The sequence below is a fragment of the Triturus cristatus genome, chromosome 8 (assembly GCF_964204655.1).
Source record: "Triturus cristatus chromosome 8, aTriCri1.1, whole genome shotgun sequence".
NCBI lineage: Eukaryota > Metazoa > Chordata > Amphibia > Caudata > Salamandridae > Triturus > Triturus cristatus.
The window spans coordinates 1366374881-1366400458 of record NC_140591.1 but is presented as its reverse complement, the minus strand read 5'-3'; the positions used below and the strand labels follow the sequence as shown (position 1 = coordinate 1366400458).

General features: G+C 46.5%; 1 protein-coding gene across 1 annotated transcript; it reads right to left on the bottom strand.

Moving 5' to 3' along the window:
- Positions 1–9150: 9150 nt before the first annotated feature.
- Positions 9151–11061, bottom strand: LOC146805775 (uncharacterized). The gene has a single exon (XM_085623821.1). It carries the CDS (start codon positions 11059–11061, stop codon positions 9151–9153), a length of 1911 nt encoding a protein of 636 aa, XP_085479947.1.
- Between the last annotated feature and the right edge of the window lie 14517 nt (positions 11062–25578).

Here is a 25578-nt window from a genome sequence, read left to right as displayed (position 1 = left end):
TGCACAAACGTCTTCTTCTGGACCAGGCACTGCCAGGATTAGCAGCAGCCCATAGTCTGGCAGTGGCATGGTGAAGGCTAGCAGCATCTCAGAGTCTGGCAGTGGCACTGCCAAGAATAGCAGCATCACAGAGTCTGGCAGTGGCAGGTTGAGGTGTGGAAAATGCTTCAGGCAGTGCAGAATGTAGCAGCATCCTCCAGAGTCTGGCAGTGGCAGGTTGAGGTGGGCAAAATTGTTCTGACTGGTAAAGGTGCACAAACGTCTTCTTCTGGGCCATGAACTGTCACGATTAGTAGCATCCCATAGTCTGGCAGTGGTACTGCCAAGATTAGCAGCATCCTCACAGGTCTGGCAGTGGCACTGCCAAAAATAGCAGCATCCTTCAGGGACTGGCAGTGGCAGGGTGGTGTGTGGAAAATGCTCCAGGCAGTGCAGAATGTAGCAGCATCCTTCAGGGTTTGGCAGTGGCAGGTTGAGGTGGGCAAAATTGTTCTGACTGGTTAAGGTGCACAAACTTCTTCTTCTGGGCCAGGCACTGCCAAGATTAGCAGCATCATAGAGTCTGGCAGTGGCACTGCCAAGACTAGCAGCACCACAGAGTCTGGCAGTGACAGGTTGAGGTGTGGAAAATGCTTCTGACAGTGCAGAATGTAGCAGCACCATCAGGGTTTGGCAGTGGCAGGTTGAGGTGGGTCACATTGTTCTGACTGGTTAAGGTGCACAAACGTCTTCTTCTGGACCAGGCACTGCCAGGATTAGCAGCAGCCCATAGTCTGGCAGTGGCATGGTGAAGGCTAGCAGCATCTCAGAGTCTGGCAGTGGCACTGCCAAGAATAGCAGCATCACAGAGTCTGGCAGTGGCAGGTTGAGGTGTGGAAAATGCTTCAGGCAGTGCAGAATGTAGCAGCACCCTCCAGAGTCTGGCAGTGGCAGGTTGAGGTGGGCAAAATTGTTCTGACTGGTAAAGGTGCACAAACGTCTTCTTCTGGGCCATGAACTGTCACGATTAGTAGCATCCCATAGTCTGGCAGTGGTACTGCCAAGATTAGCAGCATCCTCACAGGTCTGGCAGTGGCACTGCCAAAAATAGCAGCATCCTTCAGGGACTGGCAGTGGCAGGGTGGTGTGTGGAAAATGCTCCAGGCAGTGCAGAATGTAGCAGCATCCTTCAGGGTTTGGCAGTGGCAGGTTGAGGTGGGCAAAATTGTTCTGACTGGTTAAGGTGCACAAACTTCTTCTTCTGGGCCAGGCACTGCCAAGATTAGCAGCATCATAGAGTCTGGCAGTGGCACTGCCAAGACTAGCAGCACCACAGAGTCTGGCAGTGACAGGTTGAGGTGTGGAAAATGCTTCTGACAGTGCAGAATGTAGCAGCACCATCAGGGTTTGGCAGTGGCAGGTTGAGGTGGGTCACATTGTTCTGACTGGTTAAGGAGCACAAACGTCTTCTTCTGGACCAGGCGCTGCCAGGATTAGCAGCAGCCCATAGTCTGGCAGTGGCATGGTGAAGGCTAGCAGCATCTCAGAGTCTGGCAGTGGCACTGCCAAGAATAGCAGCATCACAGAGTCTGGCAGTGGCAGGTTGAGGTGTGGAAAATGCTTCAGGCAGTGCAGAATGTAGCAGCACCCTCCAGAGTCTGGCAGTGGCAGGTTGAGGTGGGCAAAATTGTTCTGACTGGTAAAGGTGCACAAACGTCTTCTTCTGGGCCATGAACTGTCACGATTAGTAGCATCCCATAGTCTGGCAGTGGTACTGCCAAGATTAGCAGCATCCTCACAGGTCTGGCAGTGGCACTGCCAAAAATAGCAGCATCCTTCAGGGACTGGCAGTGGCAGGGTGGTGTGTGGAAAATGCTCCAGGCAGTGCAGAATGTAGCAGCATCCTTCAGGGTTTGGCAGTGGCAGGTTGAGGTGGGCAAAATTGTTCTGACTGGTTAAGGTGCACAAACTTCTTCTTCTGGGCCAGGCACTGCCAAGATTAGCAGCATCATAGAGTCTGGCAGTGGCACTGCCAAGACTAGCAGCACCACAGAGTCTGGCAGTGACAGGTTGAGGTGTGGAAAATGCTTCTGACAGTGCAGAATGTAGCAGCACCATCAGGGTTTGGCAGTGGCAGGTTGAGGTGGGTCACATTGTTCTGACTGGTTAAGGTGCACAAACGTCTTCTTCTGGACCAGGCACTGCCAGGATTAGCAGCAGCCCATAGTCTGGCAGTGGCATGGTGAAGGCTAGCAGCATCTCAGAGTCTGGCAGTGGCACTGCCAAGAATAGCAGCATCACAGAGTCTGGCAGTGGCAGGTTGAGGTGTGGAAAATGCTTCAGGCAGTGCAGAATGTAGCAGCACCCTCCAGAGTCTGGCAGTGGCAGGTTGAGGTGGGCAAAATTGTTCTGACTGGTAAAGGTGCACAAACGTCTTCTTCTGGGCCATGAACTGTCACGATTAGTAGCATCCCATAGTCTGGCAGTGGTACTGCCAAGATTAGCAGCATCCTCACAGGTCTGGCAGTGGCACTGCCAAAAATAGCAGCATCCTTCAGGGACTGGCAGTGGCAGGGTGGTGTGTGGAAAATGCTCCAGGCAGTGCAGAATGTAGCAGCATCCTTCAGGGTTTGGCAGTGGCAGGTTGAGGTGGGCAAAATTGTTCTGACTGGTTAAGGTGCACAAACTTCTTCTTCTGGGCCAGGCACTGCCAAGATTAGCAGCATCATAGAGTCTGGCAGTGGCACTGCCAAGACTAGCAGCACCACAGAGTCTGGCAGTGACAGGTTGAGGTGTGGAAAATGCTTCTGACAGTGCAGAATGTAGCAGCACCATCAGGGTTTGGCAGTGGCAGGTTGAGGTGGGTCACATTGTTCTGACTGGTTAAGGTGCACAAACGTCTTCTTCTGGACCAGGCACTGCCAGGATTAGCAGCAGCCCATAGTCTGGCAGTGGCATGGTGAAGGCTAGCAGCATCTCAGAGTCTGGCAGTGGCACTGCCAAGAATAGCAGCATCACAGAGTCTGGCAGTGGCAGGTTGAGGTGTGGAAAATGCTTCAGGCAGTGCAGAATGTAGCAGCACCCTCCAGAGTCTGGCAGTGGCAGGTTGAGGTGGGCAAAATTGTTCTGACTGGTAAAGGTGCACAAACGTCTTCTTCTGGGCCATGAACTGTCACGATTAGTAGCATCCCATAGTCTGGCAGTGGTACTGCCAAGATTAGCAGCATCCTCACAGGTCTGGCAGTGGCACTGCCAAAAATAGCAGCATCCTTCAGGGACTGGCAGTGGCAGGGTGGTGTGTGGAAAATGCTCCAGGCAGTGCAGAATGTAGCAGCATCCTTCAGGGTTTGGCAGTGGCAGGTTGAGGTGGGCAAAATTGTTCTGACTGGTTAAGGTGCACAAACTTCTTCTTCTGGGCCAGGCACTGCCAAGATTAGCAGCATCATAGAGTCTGGCAGTGGCACTGCCAAGACTAGCAGCACCACAGAGTCTGGCAGTGACAGGTTGAGGTGTGGAAAATGCTTCTGACAGTGCAGAATGTAGCAGCACCATCAGGGTTTGGCAGTGGCAGGTTGAGGTGGGTCACATTGTTCTGACTGGTTAAGGTGCACAAACGTCTTCTTCTGGACCAGGCGCTGCCAGGATTAGCAGCAGCCCATAGTCTGGCAGTGGCATGGTGAAGGCTAGCAGCATCTCAGAGTCTGGCAGTGGCACTGCCAAGAATAGCAGCATCACAGAGTCTGGCAGTGGCAGGTTGAGGTGTGGAAAATGCTTCAGGCAGTGCAGAATGTAGCAGCACCCTCCAGAGTCTGGCAGTGGCAGGTTGAGGTGGGCAAAATTGTTCTGACTGGTAAAGGTGCACAAACGTCTTCTTCTGGGCCATGAACTGTCACGATTAGTAGCATCCCATAGTCTGGCAGTGGTACTGCCAAGATTAGCAGCATCCTCACAGGTCTGGCAGTGGCACTGCCAAAAATAGCAGCATCCTTCAGGGACTGGCAGTGGCAGGGTGGTGTGTGGAAAATGCTCCAGGCAGTGCAGAATGTAGCAGCATCCTTCAGGGTTTGGCAGTGGCAGGTTGAGGTGGGCAAAATTGTTCTGACTGGTTAAGGTGCACAAACTTCTTCTTCTGGGCCAGGCACTGCCAAGATTAGCAGCATCATAGAGTCTGGCAGTGGCACTGCCAAGACTAGCAGCACCACAGAGTCTGGCAGTGACAGGTTGAGGTGTGGAAAATGCTTCTGACAGTGCAGAATGTAGCAGCACCATCAGGGTTTGGCAGTGGCAGGTTGAGGTGGGTCACATTGTTCTGACTGGTTAAGGTGCACAAACGTCTTCTTCTGGACCAGGCGCTGCCAGGATTAGCAGCAGCCCATAGTCTGGCAGTGGCATTGTGAAGGCTAGCAGCATCTCAGAGTCTGGCAGTGGCACTGCCAAGAATAGCAGCATCACAGAGTCTGGCAGTGGCAGGTTGAGGTGTGGAAAATGCTTCAGGCAGTGCAGAATGTAGCAGCATCCTCCAGAGTCTGGCAGTGGCAGGTTGAGGTGGGCAAAATTGTTCTGACTGGTTAAGGTGCACAAACTACTTCTTCTGGGCCAGGCACTGCCAAGATTAGCAGCATCATAGAGTCTGGCAGTGGCACTGCCAAGACTAGCAGCACCACAGAGTCTGGCAGTGACAGGTTGAGGTGTGGAAAATGCTTCTGACAGTGCAGAATGTAGCAGCACCATCAGGGTTTGGCAGTGGCAGGTTGAGGTGGGTCACATTGTTCTGACTGGTTAAGGTGCACAAACGTCTTCTTCTGGACCAGGCACTGCCAGGATTAGCAGCAGCCCATAGTCTGGCAGTGGCATGGTGAAGGCTAGCAGCATCTCAGAGTCTGGCAGTGGCACTGCCAAGAATAGCAGCATCACAGAGTCTGGCAGTGGCAGGTTGAGGTGTGGAAAATGCTTCAGGCAGTGCAGAATGTAGCAGCACCCTCCAGAGTCTGGCAGTGGCAGGTTGAGGTGGGCAAAATTGTTCTGACTGGTAAAGGTGCACAAACGTCTTCTTCTGGGCCATGAACTGTCACGATTAGTAGCATCCCATAGTCTGGCAGTGGTACTGCCAAGATTAGCAGCATCCTCACAGGTCTGGCAGTGGCACTGCCAAAAATAGCAGCATCCTTCAGGGACTGGCAGTGGCAGGGTGGTGTGTGGAAAATGCTCCAGGCAGTGCAGAATGTAGCAGCATCCTTCAGGGTTTGGCAGTGGCAGGTTGAGGTGGGCAAAATTGTTCTGACTGGTTAAGGTGCACAAACTTCTTCTTCTGGGCCAGGCACTGCCAAGATTAGCAGCATCATAGAGTCTGGCAGTGGCACTGCCAAGACTAGCAGCACCACAGAGTCTGGCAGTGACAGGTTGAGGTGTGGAAAATGCTTCTGACAGTGCAGAATGTAGCAGCACCATCAGGGTTTGGCAGTGGCAGGTTGAGGTGGGTCACATTGTTCTGACTGGTTAAGGTGCACAAACGTCTTCTTCTGGACCAGGCGCTGCCAGGATTAGCAGCAGCCCATAGTCTGGCAGTGGCATGGTGAAGGCTAGCAGCATCTCAGAGTCTGGCAGTGGCACTGCCAAGAATAGCAGCATCACAGAGTCTGGCAGTGGCAGGTTGAGGTGTGGAAAATGCTTCAGGCAGTGCAGAATGTAGCAGCACCCTCCAGAGTCTGGCAGTGGCAGGTTGAGGTGGGCAAAATTGTTCTGACTGGTAAAGGTGCACAAACGTCTTCTTCTGGGCCATGAACTGTCACGATTAGTAGCATCCCATAGTCTGGCAGTGGTACTGCCAAGATTAGCAGCATCCTCACAGGTCTGGCAGTGGCACTGCCAAAAATAGCAGCATCCTTCAGGGACTGGCAGTGGCAGGGTGGTGTGTGGAAAATGCTCCAGGCAGTGCAGAATGTAGCAGCATCCTTCAGGGTTTGGCAGTGGCAGGTTGAGGTGGGCAAAATTGTTCTGACTGGTTAAGGTGCACAAACTTCTTCTTCTGGGCCAGGCACTGCCAAGATTAGCAGCATCATAGAGTCTGGCAGTGGCACTGCCAAGACTAGCAGCACCACAGAGTCTGGCAGTGACAGGTTGAGGTGTGGAAAATGCTTCTGACAGTGCAGAATGTAGCAGCACCATCAGGGTTTGGCAGTGGCAGGTTGAGGTGGGTCACATTGTTCTGACTGGTTAAGGTGCACAAACGTCTTCTTCTGGACCAGGCACTGCCAGGATTAGCAGCAGCCCATAGTCTGGCAGTGGCATGGTGAAGGCTAGCAGCATCTCAGAGTCTGGCAGTGGCACTGCCAAGAATAGCAGCATCACAGAGTCTGGCAGTGGCAGGTTGAGGTGTGGAAAATGCTTCAGGCAGTGCAGAATGTAGCAGCACCCTCCAGAGTCTGGCAGTGGCAGGTTGAGGTGGGCAAAATTGTTCTGACTGGTAAAGGTGCACAAACGTCTTCTTCTGGGCCATGAACTGTCACGATTAGTAGCATCCCATAGTCTGGCAGTGGTACTGCCAAGATTAGCAGCATCCTCACAGGTCTGGCAGTGGCACTGCCAAAAATAGCAGCATCCTTCAGGGACTGGCAGTGGCAGGGTGGTGTGTGGAAAATGCTCCAGGCAGTGCAGAATGTAGCAGCATCCTTCAGGGTTTGGCAGTGGCAGGTTGAGGTGGGCAAAATTGTTCTGACTGGTTAAGGTGCACAAACTTCTTCTTCTGGGCCAGGCACTGCCAAGATTAGCAGCATCATAGAGTCTGGCAGTGGCACTGCCAAGACTAGCAGCACCACAGAGTCTGGCAGTGACAGGTTGAGGTGTGGAAAATGCTTCTGACAGTGCAGAATGTAGCAGCACCATCAGGGTTTGGCAGTGGCAGGTTGAGGTGGGTCACATTGTTCTGACTGGTTAAGGTGCACAAACGTCTTCTTCTGGACCAGGCGCTGCCAGGATTAGCAGCAGCCCATAGTCTTGCAGTGGCATTGTGAAGGCTAGCAGCATCTCAGAGTCTGGCAGTGGCACTGCCAAGAATAGCAGCATCACAGAGTCTGGCAGTGGCAGGTTGAGGTGTGGAAAATGCTTCAGGCAGTGCAGAATGTAGCAGCATCCTCCAGAGTCTGGCAGTGGCAGGTTGAGGTGGGCAAAATTGTTCTGACTGGTTAAGGTGCACAAACTACTTCTTCTGGGCCAGGCACTGCCAAGATTAGCAGCATCATAGAGTCTGGCAGTGGCACTGCCAAGACTAGCAGCACCACAGAGTCTGGCAGTGGCAGGTTGAGGTGTGGAAAATGCTTCTGACAGTGCAGAATGTAGCAGCACCATCAGGGTTTGGCAGTGGCAGGTTGAGGTGGGTCACATTGTTCTGACTGGTTAAGGTGCACAAACGTCTTCTTCTGGACCAGGCACTGCCAGGATTAGCAGCAGCCCATAGTCTGGCAGTGGCATGGTGAAGGCTAGCAGCATCTCAGAGTCTGGCAGTGGCACTGCCAAGAATAGCAGCATCACAGAGTCTGGCAGTGGCAGGTTGAGGTGTGGAAAATGCTTCAGGCAGTGCAGAATGTAGCAGCATTCTCCAGAGTCTGGCAGTGGCAGGTTGAGGTGGGTCAAAATGTCCTGCCACTGGCAAGAATAGCGTTTACAACCAACAGGAGCAACACTATTCCCCAAACCTGGGGTAAATAAACAATGTTATAGCTACAATAGTCCAAGGCAATTATAACAAATTAAAAAATTCATATGCATGAAAACACAGAAAAAAATCATCTAAGCAAGAAATCCAGAAAAGGTACCCAGCATAGAGACAAAAGTTTATACAAAAACATTTTTACTAAAACAGCAAATATAGAAGAGCCATTACAAAACAGTTTAAGAATACTTAAAAAGGTGCTCACATAGTTACACAGGGGGCATCACTAAAGGCTTAATGTACAGTGTGAACACAAACAATGACAAAGAGAGACACAATTTCAAAACATAAAAAGGCCAACAAATAACAAGAACAGAAGATCACAATCAATGCTTCCTCATAAGTATATGCCAAAGACAGACGTCGACGGCGTTTTGACCTATAAGGTTTTCAAGGCCATCATCAGGACACAGGTATTATTAAAAGAGCAACCAGTTCAAATAATTTGTATCTTCCGAAACAAATGTAGCTTGATATAATGCAAAAGAGATCTCATAAAGACAGCACTAGAAGTCCAACAAAAGAACATAATCCTAAAATCAGCACGTCATCCATTTAGTGGCACTGTAGGGTCTGGTACAAATGTATAAACTGGCCCGTTTGCAATTCAGAGCCCAAAGCACCCGAACGCGGATGGGCTAGCCAAACCAATCCGCAAATCACTCCCAGGCAATGCGGTGGAAGGGCGAGAGTCCCGGCGATGCGGTGGAAGAGCAAGAGTCCCGGCGTTAAGACGCCGAGAAGGTCACGCTTCCACCGCATTGACGGGGACCGATGTGCAGATTGCTTTGACTAGTCCAGCCGTGTTCGTGTTTTGCGCTCTGTATTGTGATGGGGTCGGTTTTGACAATTGTACCGGACACTACAGTGGCACTAAATTTAAGAAATGCTGTTTTATGATACATTTTTTTGTTGGACTCCTGATGCTGTCTTTATGTGGTCCCTTTTACATTTTATCTGAGTACGCTTGTCTCGGATTATACAAAGTATTTGATTTGGATGCTCTCGTAATAATTCCCTTCTTCTGAGGAAGACCTTGAAACCATTGTAGGTCCAAACACAGTTGGCGCCTGTTTTGCGGCACATACTTATGAGGAAGCATTGATTGCGATCTTCTATTTGTGCTATTTGTTGGACTTTTGTTTTTAAAGTTTGACTCCCTCTGCCATTGTTTTTGTTCACACTGTACATTAGGTCTTTAGTGCTGTCACCTGTGGAACTATGTGAGCACCTTTTAAGTATTCTTAAACTGTTTTGTAATTGCTGTTCTCTAATTGCCGTGTGAGTAAAAATGTTTTTGCATTAACTTTTGTCTCTATGCCGGGTGCCTTTTCAGGATTTCTTGGTCAGACAATTGTTTCTGCGTTTCCATGCATATGAATTTTTTAATTGTTAAGAATTGCCTCGAACCATTGTAGCGATAACACTGCCAAGAATAGCAGCATGTTAAGACAGTAAAACAATTAATTGTAGATACTGCTGTTGAACTTTGCTAGCAGTTCCGGCGAGGGCTTGAACGAAGAGGAATTAAGACCATTGCGCTTTAGTCCAAATTTTATGTTGAGTATATTTGATAGCAGTTTCAGACCCATTCGGTTACGGTTCTCATTTTTAAGCAGGGTCATTTGTGAGAACACTCGTTCCACTTGTGCATTTGATATGGGTAGGGTCAGAAGTTTAATGGCGCCCATGGCCAACTCCTGAAACCGATGATTCCCAGCTGCATCTCTATAATTCAATACTTCAATCCAAAAGGATTCCATGCCTGAAGAGGTATTGAAAGAACATGAAGTCACTGTTCGCCACTGCGTTTCTAATATGTGTGTTGGGTCTGCAAAACATTCTTTTGGCAAGTCCGTAACCAGAGGTTTAGAATCTGAAAGCACATTTTGGGGCTTCAGAAGCTCCAAATGTCTTAGGAGGCTCAGCGAATCTGGCAAGCGCATCTGATACTCTGCTGCCAGAACTTTAACAAAGTCTGTGCACCGTTTTTCTATGCAGTCCTTGGCAGCATCAGGCAGTTTGCTTTCTTGGAGCTTTTTACGGAAGTCAAGGCCAAGGTCAGCATCCTGCTGCCCAAGATAAATGGCACTACTTTGAAGATCCAAATTACACAATTGCTTCTCGCTATTGGTACTGAAGACACTGGGCTTTACAATTCTTCTCATAGTGGACCTATATAAAGTTTGCAAATCCCGGAATATGTGGAGGACATCACCAGATTCAAGCTGAAATGCTTTGTTCACTACCTTAATTTCTAGCAACATAGGTTTCAGGAAAATAAGATAGAGATAATTTGTCTCGTCATTGTACATTTCTTGCAGCATTCTAGCTGCATAGCAATGTTCTACGTATGATGCGTTGCAAAAGTGCAGCTTTAGAGCATCATACTGCTCCAGAAAACGCTCCACACAATCCGCCATGATAAGCCACCGCGTTTCACATGGCGAAATAAGCTTCAATGGCATTCCTCCATCCAGAGTTTGATATACATCTGTGTAGACTGCCTGGCGCTTTGGAGAATGTGCAAACCAGTTGTAGGTTTCTCTCACCATGAACTCCACATTGCTGGGCAAACTCCGCATTGCTTTTCTAGCAACAATGTCGAGCGAGTGGCAGATGCACCGTACAAGCTGCAAAGTAGGCTGCTTTTCTCTCAACAAAGTGTATGTGGAGTGGTTTTTGCCACACATCACACTTGCGCCATCTGTACCTACCCCTACCATATTTTCAATTGGAAGCCTGCTGTCCTTGAGGAACTCCAGGAGTGCATTTGCAATGTCTTGTGCACATGCCTCTTGCAGTTCTATCATCCCAAGGTAACTACTCACAATTCTGCTACTTTTCTTACTGAAGTATTTTACACAGACGCACAGTAGTTTCTTTACAGAAATGTCAGTGGATTCATCAATGATCAACGAATACGGAGAACTGCCCATATCTTGAAGAAGCTCACCTTTGAAATAGGGGCCTAAAAGTCCATTTATTAAAGCTGTGCACTTTGTCCTGTGCATACGGAAAGGAGGAACTTCTTCACTTAAAATTTCTCCCAGTCTGTCAATGCTGTTGATTGATGTGCTACATGCAGTTTGCACAGCAATCCTAAGCTCTCTCCTTTTCTGGTCGTTTGATAACTGACAAACTGGTTGTGCAAAAGATGCCATGGTTAGGCTAGGTGTGTCCATGCGCGCACGATGTCTAGCTGTGGATGCATGCAGCTTTAAATCATGGTAGTGGGCCCGCAGCTGTAAGTGACAGTATTTACAGTTTGCCTTTGCTTCATCTGTTTTCACAGGGGCAATCCACTTTTTTAGTTCGGGGTCAGACTCCCATTCCTTTCTGTACACTTTCTTGTACTTTGACCACTTGCCCATTTTGAAAAAGTTAGTTTGTAGCTTCCTGGGACCTGGTAGAGGGCTGTACAATCTCTGCTGTGTGGCAGGGCAAGTATCTGCAATTGGAAGAGATAGAATATCCATCAACATCCCTGGTTCGATAAAGTTAGCCGTGAGGAGCTTAACCCAGTTTTTGGTCTGGTGCATGGTCTCCTGCATTGATCACCCAAAAAACCCACACAAAAGACAAAGTCAAATCATAACTGAACCTTAAAACACATTGCACACATCACCCATGGTCAACGTACTAGCCATCTCCTTAGCATTCTAGCTCAGTTTATCACTCATCCCAATATGCAATGCAAAGTAACCTTCAACAAATCTCCACCTGTGTTTGCCCCTGTAAATATTTGGTCATAAGCTGGACCACTGGAATTGTGAGACTGCGAGACAGAGGCATTTTTCCACATAATTATAGATTTGACACATTCGGCGCAAATCGATCTGCTGCATAATCGGCAGATATTACCAAAATTCATTGTTTCCACCTGAAATGGATCAAAAGTTACCAAAAACAGAGACAGCTGTTGCCACGCAGTTGCAGCCCCATTGCGATGGTTGAATCGTCAGATTTCTGTTGCTTACTGCTAGCTTTGGGTGTTAAACTGGTACTACTGGAGGTGCACATGCCCAGCTATTGTGTTAACTTTGCAAAAATGACAATATGGCACATCATGTGATTCATCCACTTAGCTGGTTACTGCAAGGGGCTGGCCATATAAAATTTGTGTATAATTGTGTTCCGGAGATGGCATGGTTGGAGAGATCTGTGGGGTGGTCATTTTCAACATCAGCCCATATTGGAGCCTTTTTGCGAGTTGTCAAGAACACATTCTTTAGGGAATTTGCAGGCTATAGTGCCCAGCCCTGTTGCAAGCAGTCTAGGGAAAATAGGGCCATAGCGCAAGAATATTAATAAGTAAGTTATGCAAGTCGTGTGCGAAAGATGATGTACATACTTTCTTGCACGTGCATAATTTGCCACCTGCGTGTGAGTGTGTGTATATATATATATATATATATATATATATATATATATATATATATATATATATATATAGATGTGTGTGTCATTGAAACCTGTCAGGTGTTCAGGCAAGAGGGCACATTAACTGGTTAAATAAATGCAGAAATACACACATTTCATCGGAATTTCGCAACACCTAAAATAAATATGGATAAATACAGGTAAAATTTGCAAAAATTACATATGGATAAATACAGACATGACACAAATATAAATACCATAAAACCGGGAGCCCTAATTATAAGGCACTGGACAACTGGTATCTACAGCCATATAAATCATGAGCACACAATTCATTTGCCCACAAATAAAACCCTTCTAAAACAAAACAACAACTGCCATGAAAACAATATTAAGAAACCCACTCCCAAGGAAGATAGGCGTCTAATTTGGGCAGAGACCCCTCTGTTGAAACATCAAACAGAGGCCGGCGGAGCACTGATGTGGAATTGCTTGGCATTGGTGGTAAACACTCTGGCAGCTTCTTTGGATAAGGAAAACTGCCTTTGCTTGACATTGGTACTTAAGACTGTGGAATACTTTAGACATGGAATGGGTTTCAAAAACAGCCACTATTATCAATAGAGCCTGAATCCATATGTCCCCCTTTGCTTGATTACCCAGCCAAATATTACACAACTATAAAGTAATTTAACCACTTCATTATTCTTGTCTTTTATGCTGTTAGGGACGGTGGGAATTCAGATATTATGACCTTTAACAGGATGCATTTTGTAACTGACTGCATGAACCACGCGGTGTGGTACAATCTTGTCATCTATAGAAATGTATGGTTCATCATGCAGTTTAAATGAACACCAAATAGTAATAATAATTTTTAAAAACTAACTTGCACCAAGATGCACACACAGGAGGAAGACTACAGGCAATGGTGGGACCATGTACAATAATGTAAAGGTGACACTGGGATAACTGTGCTCATGTCAAGGACACTTTGGGTCATATTCAGCTTCCGGAAGGTTTGTTAGCAGTGAAGGAGACTGCTTCCTGTTCATGAAAATCTGAACAGCTTCAAGGAACAAATTCCTGATTCGCTTCATGCCTTCTATTCACATTCAGAGCCGGCTATGTTACTTTTGCTCTTCCCTCCTATTCTGTAAGGCTGTGCTGCTCTCGGGGTAACTGCACTGCCGAGTGCAGGTCCACTACACTGAGCACCACTGGTCCTCTCTCAGGCCACGTCTCTGCTGTTCCACCACCTAGAACAGTAGGTGAGGCAGATAACCCAGTAGGTTGAGCGCTTGTGGACAATAATGTGTAATCTGCAAGCCCGCATTCAGGCAGGTCCACATCAACTCTTTACGTTCATGAAAAGCTTACCCTTGTTTTTTTTTCTAATAGCACCTCTTAATGATTCAGTTTGTTGTGTGCATTGCGCACTCATACTATCTATATAAAATGTCCTGTCCCAAGAGGCACTTCTACAAAGGAATCTTTTCTACAGCTATTTAGCAAAATTAAAAAGTTTGTTAGGTAGTGGGCCATATGAATACTTTCTTACGTGTCTTCTGGCACCCCAGGTAAGAAGAAAGAAAACAAGGGCTGTTTTACAAAAATATCATGATAGATAGATACCCATGTCACCAGCATCACTTCCCAAAACAGACCAATGTCTTAGGCCATCTGCTTTACAAGTGTACCCGTTTATCCATTTGTGGTAAAAAAAAAAAAAAAAAAACAACAAAAGTAGAAAACACGCAACCACCGAGGTGGTTATCAGTGACAGCTACTATTTGGTCTTCTATGGAGTCTGTCACATCTTCCCCTGAAGGATGGGGCTGGCAGGTGGAAGAACAAATGGCATTGCATAATAATTTACAGGGCCACAGGCTGCTGGAGGAAGCCAAGAATATAATCTGCCAGGCCTTGTTAGTGGAGGAAAGAAAGGAAATACACCTTAGATAATAAGTGAATATGAGGATTGTATTACGATGATGGATTCTTTCACCATTTATGCTAGTTGCAACACAATGGGAAATTAAAACAATAACTACAAAAAATAATACTAACCGGAACAAAAAACAACATTAATTTAGAATTTACATGACTGCTACGCTCTTAGCGAGCTGTTTACATTTTATCCAGTCTTGTCCAGTTTGGGCGAAACACTTGGCTACTGAGATGCTGCCATTTTGGGGAAGAACACTTTTTTTAAAAATGGGCCTGCGCTCTGTCATATTAGTAGGCAGTATAGTTTAATAGTGATTGATCTGGAGAAACACAAACTTAAAATTTACAACTTAATACCATGATTGGGGGGTTCTCTTTAATAATCATTATTGATTTCTATCCAAATGAACACTTTTTGCAACATTAGGATAATAATAGGCTTGGGGGAAAAAACATCAAGCTCTAGTTCATAAGTTGCAGTTTGTATGCAGCTCTAAGATTAAAGTTAATAGCTCACGGTTCTTTGTTAGGATTGTAACTTACAAACTTCAAGTAGCAAAAGGATCTTACTGACAAAAGCAGTAACCCACTGACCTATTTTAAATATGTGCACTCTGTGATGGGCATGGTACATTTGCTTTTCAGCAGGCACATTAACCCTCTGCGCTGTCTTTCCATGAGTCAAAACTTCCACTAGATAAAACTCGGATCTCGCTCTAAGAAGAAGTTTATTCACCAGAGTGGTTATGACATTTGTATTATTGCCGAAAATTGCTGTAGGCCAGGAAGGAAGCAGCAAGTGCTTTTAAACCATAATTTACAACGCCCCCACTCAAAGTCAGCACCCGTTGCAGTCACACCTGTCGCACCGCCCTAGGTCACTGAGGTCACAGGGGTCCTGTGACCTCAGTGACATAGTCACTGTTGCTCTAGGGTCTGCTACTTCGTAGGCCTGCCCGCAAGACTGGAGGTGAACATCAGTATGGATTGTGGTGGGCAAGCCTTCAAGATGAACCAACACTTTCCACTGCTGGGGTCCACCTGCTGGTGCTGAGACACCAGGGCTTCTCCGGTTTTGCGGGGCCTTCTAAGGTCTAGCGTGGGAATGTGCTCCCTCAGGAGAGTGGTCTGGGGGACTGGTCATGAAGGCTGAACCTGGTTCCCTAGTTCTAAATTCGGCAGCTCTGCCCCCAGTGCTACTTCCGCTCCCTCACTGAACTGAACGCCATACTGCCCCACTGAGAGAAATTCACACTGCCCTCAACTACAATCAAATTTGACCTGCTATAATCAACTGGATGCGACTCCATTCAAATTACACACTAGGCAAGAGCAATATGTTATCTAAAGGAAATAGTAACAACACCCTGGAAAAAGCAAACACTCGTAGGGAATGAAAGATTAAATAAAGCATGTGAAATGTAGGCAGAAACAACATGGTGAACTTAACGCTTTTACATTTATGCAGAAATCAACGAGTATTTTGCCTGAAAACTACAGGGCCCAGAAAGGACCCATTTCAATGTCCCCTGCTTATATGCGCAAAAAACGTAAGCAGTATGGTTTACAAATACCACGGGGCATATTATCAAGGAACGGCGATAATGTTATCGCCGTTACTTGCTAATATGGCCCCACATTCGTGAACACAAAGCCGCCCTACACATTTTGCATTGCAATACCTCCAGGTTTGACGCACTTCGCGGGGGGGGGGGGGGCGGCGGGGAACAGCGCTTCACTGGCAAACTCGGTAAAATGACGCTAATGTTTTTGTGGTTTGAATAAAAAATCTGCCCACTTTAAGAACACTCCGTCTTCCTTCTTTATTTCATTATTGATTTCATATTTTGAAGCTTTTTATTTCCGAGGCTGCTGCAGGATCGGACATTTGAAACGCGAATGCACGGTTTTTCCCTTACCTTTGTGAAGCATGGAGCGCAATGGCAGGCAGAGAGAGGGGGATGCAAGGGTTGTGCACCCTGGCAGGTTGCTGGCAGTGCGTACACCCCCCCCCCCCCCCCCCCTGGCAGCCCGGGCTGAAACTGCTTGTTAATGGGGCTTTGTTGGTTTTTCACCCCTCCTAGAGCCCCTGCATCGCGACTCGAACAATTACTGGAAGAATTTACGTTACATAATACCAAGGCCGCGGCTGGAGACTAGCCTTAAAATCGGGCGTCTCCCGCCGGAATCGGGAGGGCTGACATGTATGGAATCTATACAAATAAAGTAGGGGCACGCTGTGCCCTGCCTATCCCGCCCACTTCGACCACTGCATACATTTAAAATTACACACCTGCCTCACCTTTGAACTTGCTGGGGACGGCCGCCGGTGCAATCTGCAGAGTTCACAGGAGAGGAGGGGCTGGGGCCGGGAGGGGCTGGGGCCGGGAGGAGCAGCTGACTGCAGGGAGGGCAGGCTGAGGCTGCTACAAGTCGAAGGCCAAAGACGAGGAGCCACGCAGAGGCCTCGTCGTCGTCGTCGTCGTAATCAAGAAGATGGTCGGTCAGTGGGTACTGGTCACTCTCCCTCGTAGTCGCAGTCTCAGCTCCGAACTTAGTTGAAAAGGAGGAAGTGGGGGGGGGATCCCAAAGATAAAGGTATGGGGCGGGCCAGTACCCTACCTGACGCGCCCACCACAGCACCACTGAGTAAATAATCTGACCCACGATTGGGTCACAGGAACCTCAGGGCAGGTCAGCACACTCTTGGGGGAAGGTCGGGAAGTCGCTGCTGGTAAAGCAGGACCCTCATTGGAAGCAGCTTCCCGCCTGCACAGATATACGGCCCTGCAGGTGTTACTTGTGGGCAGGGGCCGCAGGGCACAGACACCTAAAGGTCAAAAAGGGGTGTGATGAGATGAGGAAGGCAACCATCGGCTGCAGCGTGGGCGGGGCGGCGCCGCACAAAGCTTTGAATCCGCCGCACACTCGGCGGATTCTAGCCCAAATTTCGGGAGCCCGCCCAACACGATTTTTTCTCGCACAATCGGGCAAAATATCGCCCAATTGTGCGAGAAATAGCCCAATCTGGCAACCCTGCTCCCACTGTGATTTGCTATTCTGCACTAACATACCATAGGCAGCCAGGCCATACTGCCCAGCACCATTGGCTAGGGGTGTTGGCCGCAGGGCCTAGCCATTGGCTAGGGGTGTTGGCCGCAGGGCCTAGCCATTGGCTAGGGGTGTTGGCCACAGGGCCTAGCCATTGGCTGTGGGTGTTGGCCACAGGGCCTAGCCATTGGCTGTGGGTGTTGGCCGCAGGGCCTAGCCATTGGCTGTGGGCGTTGGCCACAGGGCCTAGCCATTGGCTGTGGGTGTTGGCCACAGGGCCTAGCCATTGACTGTGGGTGTTGGCCACAGGGCCTAGCCATTGGCTGTGTGCGTTGGCCGCAGGGCCTAGCCATTGGCTGTGGGCGTTGGCCACAGGGCCTAGCCTGTGGTCAACCAAATGGCTTACCCCTGCTGCACACAGCCACCAACTAGGCACAACGGTGATTGGTCGCAGTGCAGGTGCCAATAATGTTTCTCAGGAGTCTGCTTTCGATTTCCACTTCCACCAACAAACTGTTTTCCGCCCTACCACCACCTGGCTGCTGATCTTTGAAAGTGGTTGGGTGCAACACCTGCCGTGAAGTATAGCGGTCTCAAGGGATTCAAATAATTCTCCCCAAGAAACTCGACACAAGGCATAAACTACTCCATTTTAAAAACATTTATTGTGAAAAAGCCATCGACTCTAAAAGAGCACTCCTGAAATATTTACGTTCTTGCATGGTTTGTTCCCACAGTTTTACTGACTTTACCCATGAGTGTTCCATGTTTACCTGCCCCAAGACAATGCTCAGAAAATTGTGGCAAAAGACTGCATTTTTCAGCATTATGTCCCTAAACATGTCCAAATATCCATTGGTGTTCGAGGTGGTTCGAAATGAGCACTTTCAAATGACCTATCTTTTGCTTTATTTATTTATTTGGAGAAATCGTACACAACTCATCTGACATGCATGGAAACGCAAAGAGGAGATTACAAATACATAAATTAATTCATTGGCAAAGGAGTCTTGGCTATAAAAGTGGCTAGCTTGAATGAATGAATGGATTTCTAAAGCGCACGGTTACTCCGAGGGGTGTCGTGGCGCTACAACAGAAGAGTCAGAACAATTAGGAAATAACTCATTAACGAGTGAAAAGCCAAGTCTTAAGTTCCTTTCTAAACCATTGTTCACTGTTCACTCGGCAGAGTTCCACAGGCAAATTGTTCCAAGCTTGAGAACCCAGAAGGGAAAAGGATCTGCCGCCTGATCTCGCTCGTATTACCCCCGGAACTTCGGCCAGGGGCCATATTATGTATTGGCAGTGTTTGCGCCGGGTGCAAACCATACCAACGCGCCCCATTATGGTTAATACGCTGCCCCCAGGGCAGCGCATTCATGTTAAAACACGAAGCAGCCGCTCCGTGTTTTCACAGTGCAGGCAGCACCCGCCTGCACTTTCAAAGGGGTTTAGAGATCCCCTTGCAGACGGGTGTAGTCAGTGACAGCACCCGCCTGCAATGGGGTGTCTGGGGGTCCATGGGATTCCCATTACCCCCTGCAGTAGGGACACTGACAGTGCGCCACCTTTTAAATGACGCACTGTCAGGTCGGCTCCTGATGGCTTTTTTGCCTCTGTGCCCACGTCTGTAATATGGCGCGGGAGCAGAGTCAAAGGAATTCCCTCATTTGCATAGGACACACCCCTATGCAAATGAGGGAACACATTCTGAAGTTAGCGATGGTGCTTTAAGTGCTCCAGCGCTATCGGTATTATAGAAGGGGACGCACAAGCATCTGCGCCCCCTTCTGTAATACCAAAGTGCCCCGACGACACACAAAGCGGGCCCAATTGCCCGTTGCGCACCCGGGCACTTATTGTAATACGGCCCCAGGTGTCCATGTGAGGAGCTCAGAGATCTAGAGGGAGAGTAGAATTGGATTCTAGAAGACAGATAATCTGGGTCAGAATGGTGCAGCGCCCTATGCATAAGGGTCCAGGTCTTAAACTAGATCCTATTTCTGACAGGAAGCCAATGCAAGTTCCTCAGATGGAACGTGATAGAGGCTCACTTGGGTAGATCTAAGGCCAGGCAAGCAGCAGCGTTCTGAACAATTTGTAGTTTCTGTAGTAGATATTGTGGGAGTCCTGCATAAAGGGCCTTAACATAAGCCAGTTGAGAAATCACCAGAGCCAGAAGAACTGTGATCCTAATAGGCAAGGAGAGGATTTGCAGAATGTTGTTAGCCATGCGCAGCAGACCAAAACATGTACCAACAACCGAATGTATTTGGGTTTATAAAGTCAGTCAATTGTCCGTCTTGACACCCAGATTCTTCACTTCAGTTTGGGTGTAAGGAGAAGGAGCCTCGCCTGGCCAATGAGTTTGTAGGTCGAAAGTGAATATTTGTCAGACGCTAAAACTCATTCTTATCAATGTTGCACTTGAGTTGATTAAAACCCAGCCACTGAAAGACCGTAGATAAACAGAGTTTAATGGTGTCTTGATTGATTGGTTCATCTTTCTTAAAGGTAAAGAGTAACTGGGTGTCATCGGCGTAAGATACTATCTTTGCCCAAAAGACTCGACCAAGGTAGTCAGAAGTTTCAAATAGATGTTAAACATGGTTGGACTAAGGGCCGAGCCCTGGGGCATTCACACCAAGACTTTACCCTTACTAGAAGGAAAAGGTGGCAGCCATACCTCTTAGTGTCTGTCCTTGAGAAAGGAAGCCAGCCATCTTAATGCCATTCCCATGATGCCAATGTCCAACAGCTGGGCAAGTAGCCTGGAATGTGGGACTGTATCAAAAGCGGCCAGGAGATCTAATAAAACCAGGACTGCTTCGCTGCCGTCATCTAAGCTGAATCTCATCTCTTCAGACATTTCTAGAAGGGCAGTCTCTGTGCTGAATCTGGACCTGAACCCTGACTGACTGGGGTGGAGAAGCTTATTTGACTAATGGGTCTATAGTTAGTTGGAATGTTTGGATCTGTTATTTTTTTGTTTTAATAGAAGTGGCAGAATCTTGGCCTGCTTCCAGATGGAGGGAACGAAACCAGATGCCAGGGATCTATTGAGAAGGGAATTCAGCACTGGGTTGATTGCGTCCACTCCCTTTATAAAGACAGACGGAGGCCCAGAGTCAGATGGAGAGCCAGATCTAAGATTTAAAATGCCAAATCTCGAGTCTTCAAGCCGAATTGGGTCAAAAAAGGAGGGCTCACAATGACCAGCATCCAGAAGAGGGAGACAAAAGTCGGCAGGATTCATTGCCGTAAGGCTACTTTGGATTTCTGAAATGTTATTCTTTAAGAAAGAAGCAAATTGTTCACACCATTTGGACCAGGGAACTCTGCTATAATGACATGCTACAGGATTGAGGAATCCTTTTAGAATCTTGAAGATCTCAGTTGGTTTATTATCAGCCTTATTGCTCTTATCCTCGTATAATTATTTTTTTGTCACAATAATTAGGGTGGTATAGTTTTGCTATCTTGTACTTGATTTTATCCTCCATCTTGTAATGGCTGCGCCAGACTCTTTCGGCTTTCTTGTAAGTTTTGTTGTGCCTCCCTAAGAGGTTCATTAAACCAGGAGTTAGTTCTTAGTCATGTCTCCCACATGGCTGGGAGAGGCTAGCTGTAGCACTGCGGATCAAACCAATTTTTCAAAAACTTGAGTGTCTGAGTCAAGTGGGCCGGCAAAGGTGGGTACCGTATTTTCCAGAGTGGTAAGCAAGCTGTCTTGAGAAATCCTAGAAATAAGTCTGGACTTATCCATGGCAGCTGACATTTTTCAATTTCCATAAAAAGCTACTGCCCATCCAAATTGGATTAAAAAGTGATCAGTCCAGGGGAGAGGGAGGGTGTTGAGTATACTTAGACTTTAATTTGAGAGAATTAGGTCAATAATATGGCCTCTGCTGTGCGTGGGGTTAATAAATGACTTGGGAAAACCAAGCGGGCCATCATTTCTGTAAGGCTGAGAGTGTCCGATATCCATTGGGATTCCCTCTCTCTAATAAGAAGTCCCGAAGTAGCAAACAATGAGAAAAGCATTGCTTGTCCTTGTCTATTTCATATTTGGCAATACATTAATCTGTACTCAAAAAGCCCATGATTCAACAAAATTCCTCATAGATCCCGATTTTAAGACATACAAGTTTTCACATTCTTTAACCTTTAACCTTTTAGTTTTCCATTGCTTAACTGAAGGTATCTTAGAAGTCCATCACTTTTGCAGGATTAGAGAGCATACGGCCAAGGTTACTATAAACATTCTTTTAAGCTCACTTTCAAATTCGAGGAGTATCCCAACAATATTAGTTGAGGGTCTATGGGAAGAACTAGACCAAAAGAATTATAACAAGACTGTTAGACTTCAAACCAAAATCCACAAATTTTTGGGATATAAGAAGATAATATATGTCCAATTACCTACTTCTTCATGCAAGCATCTAAGCAGGCATACGGAATTTGCAGCATAATTCCGTGTATCAAAAATCGTGTTCTATAAAACAACCATTTCCTATAAAATTGCACTCGCCGAAAATCTGCTGTTAGAATCATGAATTAAACCTGTTAATTTTTTTCCATACCTCGAGGGAGATTGTCATTGCTTTGTAAACCTACCACCTTTGGGCCACTTTCGAGACATTGCCCTCTCTTGCAGCATCTAACCTGGTTTTCTAATAGCTGACAGGCCTCTGTGTAGTGTTTTCAATAAGATCAAAAACTAGTTATGAGCCCTGACACACCCTTTTAGGATCAAGTTCTTTCAAAAACTGGCGAACATGATTAAAAGACAAAATAATTGAAGTTTTATAGTGTCAAATATGTGATTCAATATTGTTCCAGTATAACCAAATTGTATGACTCATAAAATCTATCAGCCAGGTGAAGCCATTTACTCTCCATTTTTAGGTCTCGCCTGAGCCAGCGCATGCGCTGTCCCAGGCGAGACATTTAGTAGGTGGGTTTTCAAAGTGCTACCCACTGGCTTTTGCTGGCCTAAAGCTTGCGTTCACGCATGCGTGCACAGCTGCCAGCTTTCAGCACCCGAAGTGCCATCTGGAGCTTGATTACTTTCACTTTTGGCGCTGCTGCGCACGCACCACTCGCGTGTTTGCCGGCGCGCGCACACGCACCCCTGCTTTCACTTTTGCAGTCTTGTTTTACTATGTAACTACTTCACACAGGCTGATCCCAAAGAAGGTGAATTTCCTCTGTGATTGTTACACATTTTGCCTTGTGGTTGTGACTCAATCCATCATTTGAAAATTCAGGGATTCCAAACGTCCTTTCGTTTATGCTTGTTTGGTGATTGTCCAGTAATAGCACTGAAGCAGTAGAGCCCGAACTAAGTGAATAGGTAATTTGTTAACTTTCTCATTACAAGCATACTCGCTTTTCAGTAGTCTTTTTCCTCCCTCACCCAAACAGGCACCCCTAATAGATACAAGTGTATGCAGTACAATTGCTGGGTGTGTTTGCAAGTGTATGCTACAGAAGTGTCCGCGTCAATCTACACTCCGCTTCTGAAAACTCTCTAGACCTGGTACTCTATTCTGAGACGCTGCTTTAGATTAGGCCCTGTTGGGTAACGTGCTCTTCAGCCCTAATGTTTGGAGATTCTCCTCTGCTGCTAAAGCTTATGTTGTTCCTTTTAAGAGACGCAGGAGGGTCTACATCTTTACCTAGCTGTTTAGGAGCATTCCCAGAGCAATCTCTGGTTGGCTTGCGACCATCCTTAAATAAATCTAAATTGAGGAAGACACAATTCCCACACAACTGCCAGTTGGTTTTCGGGAAGTGTCAAGTGAAACTTAAATGGACTTGGTTTTCTGTATCCATACTATTAGCTAGTGCTGCCTGCAGTACATTGCACTCTGGGGACACTTGGTGGGATAGAAATAGAGCAAAGTAAAAAGTCTTGGATAATGAGCTTCCGGAAGAGGCACAGGTGGCTCTCGAGTGCATTGTCAATATGTGCCCAAGCCACGCCTCCCTGCCAAATGCTCTCTTTCAGCCTCAGAGAAAAGGAGTGCCATTTAGAATAGGACCACAAGGTTGCACATTGACTTGTGCCACAGAGAGAGAACATATTGCAGCCATGAAGGGCACAAACATATTCAAGTGATGCAAATCTTTAGTTTGGCATATATCGTATAAAAGGTGCATAAATAACTCTGTGCAATGAAAAGTTGCTGCATTCACAAAAAGAGTCACTAGACACAACTTTTTTTTGTAATTTGTTTTTTTAATATCTTTTTTTTTTGGTGTTGGCAATGGGACTATAAAATGCAGCGGTTAAATGGTGAAACGCATATTCTGCCCCCAGACTTTGATCCACACATTGCTTGAGGTTCACGTGTCCTAACAATGCTACTTATCAGATGTTGGTTTTTCGACCCCAATGTATAACTCGTGAGATCATCATCAGGACCACAAACAATACCAAAAGCATCTGAAGCCACTGAAAATCAAAACAGAGAAAGAAAAGACAATACTGAAACGGGGGGTTTAAAAAGATGTCCAAAATTTATAAATTAAGTAACTCTCATTCTTCTGAAAGGTCTAAAAATATGTTGTGAAAATGGCTGCTTAGAATGAAAGGCATGTAAGGAGTTAAAATGCCACCTACCACCCCGAAAAAGCCCAAGAAAAGCAAATGTGGCAATAATGCAAGGCTTACCTTAAATTTATGCCTGTGAGAAATGTGTGGTCAGATTCCACTGGTTGCAGAAAAAAGGACTCGGTAACCATTCTTGAAAGCTGGATGCAATCAAAATGTATGTTCTAATCACCATCGTAAAGGTTACATGTGGCCAATGGGAAATATAAGGGGGGGGGGCAAAACACTTACTCAAAACTTCCTCCAATACCTGCTCTAGGCGACTGACGCTAGGTCGTTCCAGGACTTAGGAACAAGCAAATGCAGCATGGCTGAGAAACTTCTACACTGACGATAGGCAGGTGACAAAAGAACCAGCGAAGACGTTCTAATGCCCACCTGACGGCTAAGCACTTTAGCTCTCTTCATAGCTAATACAATCCTAATCACTCGGATGGTGCAGGGGTCGAGAATTTCACGTTCACCACAGGAAACGATGTGCAGGAAAGGCACAAGGAATTTTAAAATGGCTGGCGCATGTCGGTCGCACTACACCACACCCCCAACAGAATAAACAAGAAATGGAAAAGAAGCCATTTAGAAACATCTTTATCAGCCAAACATGTTGGTAATAATACCTGGATGAACAAGCATTGGCATAGCCAATAGGTCTTGCATTTTGGGACCTTATAAGTATTTAGTTATGCAGCACACTATCCTTGGTGCAACAACATTAACTGTTGCATGGCTAAACACTTATAAGGTCCCAAAGGCGAGACCTATTGGCTATGCCAATGCTTGTTTAATCTTACTGCAATCCAAAAGCGGTTTGTCTAACCAAGTAATATCTTTCAGCTGAGCAGTGACACTTGAACTTGTAATGGAGAATGTTCTAAACAATAGGTCTTCTGTTTTCAGGGCTAAGGACAACAGCTGCTTAAATCGTGTAGTATGTAAAGAAACAAGGTAGAGGAGGAAAATACAAATTTGAATAGAAGTGAAACTGCCATTCGTATTAAGGCAACTCTAGCCATTATAGAAAGAGGGAGGGGTTCTATTTAGAAAATGCAGATTTAATACAATGAACTGAAGGTATAATTTTTAAATCGTACTAATCCTCAGTATTGCCTGTTGTAAAAATCCCTAAATAGACTTTAGGATTTGAGTTGACTAAGGGCTATAGATCTGACTTTCAAGTTCCTAAAGTGCAAATGCATAATAAAATCTCAGTTTTCTCTTTATTAATTTTATAACCATGTAGGTCCTGGAACTGAGAAAACAGCTCAAAAACTCTGTGCTGGATTTCTATCTTGGGACTTAAAATCAGAATAATATTGTCGGCATAAATCCTAATTTTAGAAATTCCACTAATGGAAGCCTTAATCTGGTTGTCTCCTCTAAGCGCTATTACCAGGGGGTTCTATAAAAAAAAACATTAATAACATAGGAGAGAGTGAGAACCCCTGTCTAGTACTTCATCTAACTTTACAGATACCGGCATCCATGGAATTTACAATTAGCCTCTCACGTGCACTTTTGTACAAATTCCTTAATACAGTAATAAATTGTGATGGGAATTGAAACGCTACCAGAATTGTTAGGGGGCTTTCTCAGTTTACCATATCAATAGCCTTCTTAGGGGCAGATCACGATCTTGTTAGGAAAGTCTTCCGGACGAGTCGGTTCTGGAAAGCTTTCCGTACGTATCGCACTCCTGGATTCCCACCGACCGATTACGATGTGTCCGTTCGTTTACGGACTCGGCTCGGTCGGACTCCCATTGAATTCAATGGGAGCCTGTGTACCCAACGTGAACACAGGCTGCCATTGAAAAAAGGGGTGGGTGGGGAAATGCGTGCACTCTGTGGCAGGCACCACATGGTGCCCGCTACACTGTGCATGCATGGGA

What these genes read in the sequence shown, in the direction of transcription:
- LOC146805775 (XM_085623821.1), bottom strand. Translation starts at nt 11,061, where the DNA reads ATGGGCAAGTGGTCAAAGTACAAGAAAGTGTACAGAAAGGAATGGGAG.